Source organism: Saimiri boliviensis, chromosome 7 (assembly GCF_048565385.1).
Source record: "Saimiri boliviensis isolate mSaiBol1 chromosome 7, mSaiBol1.pri, whole genome shotgun sequence".
Classification (NCBI taxonomy): domain Eukaryota; kingdom Metazoa; phylum Chordata; class Mammalia; order Primates; family Cebidae; genus Saimiri; species Saimiri boliviensis.
In genome coordinates, this window is record NC_133455.1 from 69,404,073 (window position 1) to 69,413,661 (window position 9,589).

The 9,589-nt window shown below is 49.3% G+C and overlaps 1 protein-coding gene across 1 annotated transcript; it reads right to left on the reverse strand.

Moving 5' to 3' along the window:
* Positions 1-3,216: 3,216 nt before the first annotated feature.
* Positions 3,217-5,941, reverse strand: GPR84 (G protein-coupled receptor 84). The gene is made up of 2 exons (XM_003939261.3): positions 5,775-5,941; positions 3,217-4,631 (listed from the first exon to the last, which is right to left on the reverse strand). The coding sequence occupies exon 2, from the start codon at positions 4,621-4,623 to the stop codon at positions 3,433-3,435; it is 1,191 nt and encodes a 396-aa protein (XP_003939310.1). The 5' UTR covers positions 4,624-4,631; positions 5,775-5,941; the 3' UTR covers positions 3,217-3,432.
* Positions 5,942-9,589: the final 3,648 nt, after the last annotated feature.

Below are 9,589 nucleotides of genomic sequence, written 5' to 3' on the forward strand. Positions count from 1 at the left end.
CAGTTCCCCCTCCCAGTGTACGAAAGAGAAGGGAGGAGGGGGGTCTGAGGAACAGGTAGAGAGAGCGCCATTCCTCGAGGGGAGGGAAAGAGGAGGAAAAGCAGGGGCGAGGAAGAGGGACGCGGCGCGACGGGAGGGGCCTCCTCCCTCCCCGGCAGCTGCACCCACCCTCCCCGCGGTCGCTGAGCCGTAAATCAAGGCCAAGGCGGTTTGGCCAATGGTAGAGTGACTCGTAAATCGGCCTGTCAAGCTCAGCCAATCAGAGGGGGCGTTAAATCAAGTTCTGTCAGCGCTTGGCCAATGAAAGGCCCTGGGCTGACCATAAATCTGCCTGTAAGAGACAGCGAAAGAGAGCGAGCGTGCGAACGAGCAAGAACGGCCGGGGCGGGCGACTGGGGAGGGGGCGAGGGGAGCGCGGGAGCCGGGGAGTGGGGAGACGAGCTTAGGAGAAAAAAGGCGATAACAGAGGTACAGGAGATGAAGACAGCCTACAGGAGAGACGGACAGATGGAAAGAGACAAAGAGAAGCCGTGAGAGAGAGAGCGTCAGAAAGTCAGCGATAGAGCTCGGACTCGGGTGGGAGACGGAGATAAAGAGACAAAGGGAGACAGACGGTGACTTACACTCGTGAGCATGCAGGGCCTCCAGACACACACACTTCCCGAGACGCGCATGAGCAACGCACCACTAGGGACCCGGTGCATGGGCACGCGCCAGGCACGCCAGCAAGAGAGAGAACGCCTTAAGAAAGCCTGGCTTTTCTTCCGTTTCTTTCCCCACATTCAGCCCTTACTGAAGTTAGGAGCAGAGGTGGCTGTGTGAGCCGTGGAGGGTGGTTGCTTTCTTGCCAAGATCTGCCCTCTATGGTCTTAGACCCCAGGATTTCCTTCTGTGTCTCCTGAGTAACTTTTTTTGTCCCCCAACGACTGATCATGGGGAAGTCCTTTCTGAGGTCTAACCTCAATCCCTGTTGCTGTACCTTTCTACTTGACACCTTTGTGAACTGCCTTCTAGGAACGTGGAAAGTAAATCCTTTTACAAGCCTTCAGAAAGTTGTCAACTTTCTGAATCTTAGAAGTTCTGAATAGGAAGGACTGTTAGGGATCATCTGGGCACTCATCCTAGTTTTAGAAAGGCAGATTTGAGACTCTGCCCTCAAATCACGGTCATCTAACTTACTAGTCCTTCGGCCTTGGACACATTTCTTAATCTATTTGTGCTTCAGTTTTCTCATTTGTAAGAAAGAAATTATAATAGACACCTCATGATAATTTTGTAAGGATTACATGAAACAATATATTTAAAGGGAACTCCACTGGGCACGTGTCAGGAGTGTACTCTGCACCCTGCTTTGTTCAGATGATAAAATCTGAGCCCCACAGTGGTCCAGAGATCTACTCAAGTTCCCATAGCTAATTATCAGAGAGCCTTGACTGAAACCTTTGTCTCTACACCCCTAAGCTGTTGTTCCTCATTTGTCCCACAGTTTACCTGTCTGGACCCCTGCCTTAGTACCCCTATCTTGCTTTGGTTTAGCTGCTGTGACTTTTGTGGAAGGAGGACACCCAGAAGTGTGTGTTTCAGATTAGGAGTCAGGATTCCTGGACCCTAGAAGTGTGTTGCATGTGACGGTATCATCTTCCCACCCCAACTGTAGTTCTTTCTGCCCTTAATATCTTCAGACTTTACTTTGTTCTCTCAAACCTTGGTCTTGAGATATGGAGGGGCCAACAGCTACTCACCCCAGCCCCACCCTAAATAGACAATCATATTTCATGAATAATAAATGTCTCATTCCTCACTTTTCTTCCTAAGCTTTGGGGAAAAGTGAAGGTGCAGATACATGGGTCTCTATTCCCTGGTCAGGAGTCTCTGGATTCCCAGTCCTGTCTTCTGGCTTCAGCTGGGAAGTCAGAAAAGAAACGCAGACAACCAGCGTCACCTGGTGGCCACAGGTGCTTCAAGGATGTCTGTAAGTATACACATTGTGGCAGGAGTTGGTCGCGCTGAAGGGAAGGAATTACGGTATGGTTTCCTCCTAGCCTGGCCCCTGAGCCCTTTTAACTAGAGTCTTTGTTCTCTCTTTCTTCCTTCTCCTTCTCCTTCTCCTTTCCTTGGAGTCTTGCTTACCTGCCCAGCCTGGAGTGCAATGGCGTGATCTCGGCCCATTGTAACCATTGTCTCCTGGGTTGAAGTGATTCTCCTATCTCAGCCTCCTGAGTAGCTGGGATTACAGATGCCCGCCACCATGTCCGGCTACCTTTTGTTTAATTTTATTTTTAGTAGAGACAGGGTTTCACCATGTTGGCCCTGCTGGTCTCAAACTCCTGGCCTCAGGTAATCCACCTGCTTCAGCCTACCAAAATGCTGGGATTATAGGCGTGAGCCACCTGTGCCCAGCCAGTTCAGTTCCATTTCTACAGAGCATGGAGTCTTCCTCCATGACCATTACTTTTGCACAGAGCGAGGGCTGGGGGGCTGGACCCACTGGAATAGATATCAAAGCTGGATTATAAAACATTTTTGAGGCCGGACACGGTGGCTCAAGCCTGTAATCCCAGCACTTTGGGAGGCTGAGGCGGGTGGATCACAAGGTCAAGAGATCGAGACCATCCTGGTCAACATGGTGAAACCCCGTCTCTACTAAAAATACAAAAAATTAGCTGGGCGTGGTGGCACGTACCTGTAATCCCAGCTACTCGGGAGGCTGAGGCAGGAGAATTGCTTGAACCCAGGAGGCGGAGGTTGCGGTGAGCCGAGATCATGCCATTGCACTCCAGCCTGGGTAACAAGAGCAAAACGCCGTCTCAAAAAAATAAAAAATAAAATAAAATAAAACTTTTTTGAGCTGAATAAACTTGTTTGGAGGGATAGTGGATTCTGACAGCAGTGGTTAGGGGCAGAGGCCATTTCTGGGAAGTTAAACAAAAAGGCAGGCTAATCCTTTTAAATCACCTCCCATGTTTTATTACCTAGAAACTCCTCTCTGAAGGCTATGTCCCAGGCCAGCTGCTTCCTGCTCCTGCTTTGACCTAGGTACCCCTGATTCCTTAGCTATTAAGTTCTAGCTCCTGGGGGTCACAGGGATATGTGTGAGCATGCACATGGTGACAGGATTTGGTCATGCAGGAGGGATGGGATGGGATGGTCTCCTCTTAGCCTGGGCCCTTAGCCTAACTGTGACCTGTGTCCTTCCCCAGAGACCACACCTGAGCATTACAAGCACAGAATTTATTTATTAACAGTTAATAATGCTCCTTGAGCCGTCTAGGGCTGAAACATTGATCCAGTGATGGGGAAACTTGATTTGGGAGGCTGGGGAGAGGTGGTTGTGAAAATGCCCACAGGTGTTATTTCACCTATTCTCCTATCAGCTGGCCACTTTGCTTCTGGAGGAGACAGTCCTGAATTCTGGTGACTGGGGTCACAGTTCTAATGGAGCCTACGGAAACTCCCGGGCCCTCGTTTTAAAAGGGAGCCATATGCTTGGCGGAATTGGCGGTTCATGGCTGCATAGAGCACAGGGTTGATGCAACTGTTGAGCCAGGTGAGGTTGGCAGCGAGCATGTGGATCACCCGGGGAGCCCGGACTCTGGCATCCAGAATGTTGAGCAGCAAGAAGGGGATGTAGCTCAGGGTAAAGCAGAGGAACACAGCAAAACACATTCGAGTCACCTTCCCAAATTCCGACGAAGAATCCGGAGTTCTTTGGGCTCCTTTAGTTGGCTGGGCTTTGACAGATGCTTCTGGAGGGCTTTTCTCCGCCATTGGCTTAGCTATCTTGCTGTTGATCTGGTCTCCCACTTCTGATGAGTCTCCTTCCAGGGTCTGAGTGGTGGCAGCACTAACTGGCTCAGACGAAATCCCCTCACTGGGTGCTCCTGATGCTAACCTGCTGTCCAGCTCCTGGAAACGACCCGGCGTGGCCTCGTCAGTCCCGGCCACGTGGTTGGAGTGGATGCTTGCCTGTCGCAGCTTGTATTGGACCAGTGCCTGTGCTGCTCGTTTCACCTGGCGGTGGATGAGGCAATAGAAGATGCCAACACAGCTGAGCCCAAGCACAAAGTAGATACCCATGAGGATGGTGGTGTAAGGCCGGCCTCGGATGCGGTCAAAGCTGCAGGTGCAGACTACAGGTACCAGGATATAAATAGGCCAGAGTGGGGCAAAGCTGGCCACGCCTATAACCCAGGTGCCCACCAGTGCCAGCACTATCCCCTTGGCACTGAACACTTGGGGAAAAAGCTTAGGGTGGGCAATGAGGAGGTAGCGTCCCAGTGCGATGAGGCAGAGGGTCAGGATGGAGACAGAGTTGGAGGCAAAAAGGAGGAGCCCAAATACCCTGCAGAAGGTGGCTCCGGTGCGCCAGTGAAGGTGGAGGTAGGTGTCCACAGAGAAGGGCTGAAGGAACATGCAGTAGAGGAGATCAGCCAGGGTGAGGTTGGCTATGAGCAGGTTGAATCGGGTACGGAGTTTGGGCTGGATAGCCAAGGCCAGTAAGGTGAGCACATTGCCCACGGTGCCTGTCACAGCCACCACCACCCCCCAGCTAACTGCAACATAACGATAGCCCAGCACAGACTCATGGTAGCAGGAGAAGTTGGCATCAGACGTGTTCCACATGTTAGAGGCTAAAAGAGGCAGAAGGTGGAAAAGGAAGAAGGAATCAGAACCTAGCATTCAACTTGGATCTCTTTTTTTTTTTTTTTTTTTTTTTTATGAGACGGAGTTTCGCTCTTGTTACCCAGGCTGGAGTGCAATGGCGCGATCTCGGCTCACCGCAACCTCCGCCTCCTGGGTTCAGGCAATTCTCCTGCCTCAGCCTCCTGAGTAGCTGGGATTACAGGCACGAGCCACCATGCCCAGCTGATTTTTTGTATTTTTAGTAGAGACGGGGTTTCACCATGTTGACCAGGATGGTCTTGATCTCTTGACCTCGTGATCCAGCCGCCTCGGCCTCCCAAAGTGCTGGGATTACAGGCGTGAGCCACCGCGCCCGGCTTCTTTTTTTTTTTTTTTTTTTTGAGACAGAGTCTTGCTCTACAGTGCAGTGGCACGATCTCGGCTCACTGCAACCTCCACCTCCCGGGATCAGGCAATTTTCCTGCCTCAGCCTTCCGAGTAACTGGGATTACAGGCGTTTGCCACCACACCCAGCTAAGTTTTTGTATTTTTAGTAGAGATGGGGTTTCACCATGTTGCCCAGGATGGTCTCAATCTCTTGACCTTGTGATCCCCCCGCCTCGGCCCCCCCAAAGTGCTGGGATTACAGGCATGAGCCACCACGTCCGGCCTTAACTTGGATCTCTTGAACAGCTCTGGGACCCTGGGCATCTGAACTGCTCCTGGACCTCACTGTAATTCACTATCCTCCTGAGCCATTCCCAGTCCTCTACATCTCAAGATCCCTAACTCTCTCCTTAGGTTCTTAGTCCTTACCATTCTCAAATATTTCCCCAAGTTTTTATATAAATATCTCTTGCCTAAATATCTTAGTCTTATTCTGCTTCAAACTTCAGTCCTCTTCAATATCTGTCCTGTTGCTCTCAGTAAACCCAGCATCCTCCAACCTTACTAATTCCTTCTCCGTCCCTAAAGACCCCCAGAAGTCCCCTCTCTCTATTCAGCATCCTGTATTCAGGATCCTCTCTGCATTCAGTTCCCTCTGCTCCTCTCCACTATACACACATATAGGCTTTAGTCTTTTTCTTTGTTACCACCTGGGAGATGAGGAGACCAAGAAGGTAAAAGTATATTCACCACAAAGTACTTACCTGAGTTTCTTAGCTTTCAATTCTTTCTCCGATGGAAGAAGTTCAACTCACCCAAAGAGCAATCCTTTCTGGTGGGCAGTCAGGCTTCAAACAAGAGATATCCTGCTCTTACGTGTCCTATTATACTCCGCTGAAAGAATAAGAACTCCCCAGTTACTCAATCCTAGCCACTTCCTTCACTACCTCCGGTCCTACTAATTTTGCTTTGGCTAGTGAAATCTAGGCTTCTCTTTTGAAATTCCCCTGCTACTTACCTCAGAGTCGTTTCGCTCTTTCCTTTCTCCTTCCTGAAACCTGAGCTCTGTTTTCTTCCCCTCTTTTGCGCGGCAGATCTCACCTGTGAGAAAGAGATTATTGTCAAGAATTGCTAGGGCATGGAGTCAGAGCATAAGAACATTTGGGCCACTCCTCAAAGGGCCAAAAGATAAGACCAAGTTCCAGTAGCAGCTTTAGGTACCCCCAGAAGTCTTGAGTTTGTTTCAGAGGAGCACTACCTTTCTTCTCTGCAGGGCTTGGACATGGTTCAGGTCAGAGGGACCCATGTGACACCATAGCACATCTGAGGAACAGAGTTAGATGAAGAAAAGTAGAAAATCAGCATTCAGGATTCTGGTTTCATTCCCCTCAAGACATCAGGATCCTGTTCAATCATTCATTTATCCATTCACTCAACAACTTTGTATTGAGTGCCTACTATACATGACTCTGAGCTAGACTCTGGGGATACAGGAACGTCTGATACGCGGCCTTGTGCGTGGTCTACTAGGGGAGACAGATAAAAAAATATGCAAGCGCTTAATCAGTTCCCCAGAGCAAGGGTGAATAAACTTCGCCCTATGGGCCAAATCCAGCCTGCTATCTGTTTTTGTATAGCCTGTGACCCCATAATGTTTTTTATCATTTAAAAATGGTTATATTTAAAAAAAAAAATGGTTATATTTTAGGTCAGGTGCTGTGGCTCATGCCCATAATCCCAGGACTTTGGGAGGCCAAGGAAGGCAGATCACTTGAGGTCAAGAGTTTGAGACCAGCCTGGCCAACATGATGAAACCCTGTCTCTACTAAAAATACAAAAGTTAGCCAGGCATGGTGAGCAGGCCTGTAACTGTAGCTACTAGGGAGGCTGAGGCAAGAGAATTGCTTGAATCCGGGAGGCGGAGGTTGCAGTGAGCCAAGATCAGACTGAGCCATGGAATTTCAGCCTGGACAGCAGAGCAACACTCTGTCTCAAAACATAAATAAGTAAATAAAATCAAATGGTTATATTTTAAATATTTGTATAAGTACCTATGTAATATCCTCAGTTTTATCTCTTGATCAACACAGTTTAAAATATTTGTAATCAGGCCCTTTGAGAAAAAGTTTGCTGAGGCTTGCTTTAGAATACTATATAGGGGCTGGGCACAGTGGCTCATGCGTGCAATCCCAGCACTTTGGGAGACCCAGGTGGGCGGATCATGAGGTCAGGAGATCGAGACCATCCTGGCTAACACGGTGAAATGCCATCTCTACTAAAAATACAAAAAATTAGCTGGGCATGGTGGCAGGCACCTGTAGTCCCAGCTACTTGGGAGGCTGAGGCAGGAGAATCACTTGAACCCGGGAGGCGGAGGTTGTAGTGAGCCAAGATGGTGCCACTGCACTCCAGCCTGGGTTACAGAGAGAGACTCCATCTCAAAAACAAAAACAAAAACAAAAAACCTGTATAATAAAGGCCTGGATTGGAGGCTCATGCCTGTAATCTCAACACTTTGGGAGGCTGAGATGGGAGAATGGCTTGAGACCAGGAGTTTAAGACCAGCCTGGGCAACATAGTGAGACCCTGTCTTTAAAATAGTAATAATTTTTTTTTTTTTTTGAGACGGAGTTTCACTCTTGTTACCCAGGCTGGAGTGCAATGGCGCGATCTCGGCTCACCGCAACCTCCGCCTCCTGGGTTCAGGCAATTCTCCTGCCTCAGCCTCCCGAGTAGCTGGGATTACAGGCACGCGCCACCATGCCCAGCTAATTTTTTGTATTTTTAGTAGAGATGGGGTTTCACCATGTTGACCAGGATGGTCTCGATCTCTCGACCTCGTGATCCACCCGCCTCGGCCTCCCAAAGTGCTGGGATTACAGGCTTGAGCCAACGCACCCGGCAATAGTAATAATTTTAAAAAGATCAGCTAGGTGTGTTGATGTGTACCTGTAGTTCCAGCTACTCGGGAGGCTGAGGCAGGAAGGTCATTTGAGCCTGGGCATTCAAGCCCACAGAGAGCTAAGATCGTGCCACTACACTCCAGCCTGGGTGACACAGCAGGGCGTTGTGTCTAAAAAATTTACAGGCTCACAGCTGTAATCCCAGAACTTTTGGAGGCTGAGGTGGGCAGATCAGTTGAGACCAGGAGTTTGAGACCAGCCTGGCCAACATAGAGAAACCCCTCTACTAAAAATACAAACATTAGCTGGCCACAGTGGCGCACGCCTGTTAATTCCAGGTACTCGGGAGGCTGAGGCAGGAGAATTGCTTGAACTCAAGAGGTGGAGGTTGCAGTGAGCTGAGATCACACCACTGCACTCCATCCTGGCCAAGAGAGCAAAAACTCTTTCTCAAACAACAAACAACAAACAACAAACAAACAAACACCCAAAACTGTGTATCAGGGGCTTAGAGAAAAGGAGCATACTACTGAGGAGGTGAGGAAAGCATTCACAGAGAGGTACCTGAGCTGCATTTTGAATGACGAACAGGAGAGTTTTGTGGGATATGAGTAGAAGGACATTCTAGACAAAGAGAACAGTATGTGTAGAGGTGCAGAAGTTTAGGTAGATGCCAACAAGGGGCATGGGGTAGACAGCCACAGAGAAGAGCCTGGAGAAATGAGCTGGCAGGGTCAAGAGGGACCTTGTGTATTGTGCTAAGGAGCTGGGGTTTTATGCTGAAGGAGTTGGTGAGATTTGCACTCAGACTGCTGTGAGTAAGGGATGAAGGTATGCAGGCTAGGAGTGAGCGAGATCAGTAAAGAGGCACTAGTGGCCGGGCGCGGTGGCTCACGCCTTTAATCCCAGCACTTTGGGAGGCCGAGGCAGGTGGGTGACGAGGTCAGGAGATTGAGACTAGCCTGGCCAACATGGTGAAACCCCGTCTCTACTAGAAATACAAAAATTAGCCTGGCGTGGTGGCTGATGCCTGAAATCCCAGCTACTCAGGAGACTGAGGCAGGAGAATCACTTGAACCTGGGAGGCGGAGGTTGCAGTGAGCGGAGACCATGCCATTGTACTCCAGCCTGGGTGACAAAGCCAGATTCCGTCTCAAAAAAAAAAAAAAAAAAAAAAAAAAAAAAAAAAAAAAGCACTAGTTCAAACAAGAGATAGAAAGGGCCTAAGTTAGGGCCAGACCACCTGTGTAGGGCCCTGGTGTCAATGCTCTTCAATCACTATCTTTTTCTTTCGAGACGAAGTTTCACTCTTGTTGCTCAAGCTGGAGTGCAATGGTGCGATCTTGGCTCACTATATAACCTCTGCCTCCTTGGTTCAAGCAATTCTGCCTCAGCCTCCCGAGTAGCTGGGATTACAGGCATGTGTGACCATGTCTAGCTAATTTTTTTGTATTTTTAGTAGAAATGGGGTTCTACCATGTTAGCCAGGCCAGGCTTGAACTCCTGACCTCAGGTGATCCATCTGCCTTGGCCTCCCAAAGTGCTGGGATTACAGGCATGAGCCATTGCACCCCGCCCACTGTCTTTGAATTCTTAATAGTTTTTGAATAAGGGACCCTGGTTTTTCATTTTGCACTGGGCCCCACAAATTATGGAACCAGTCCTGGTTATGGCAG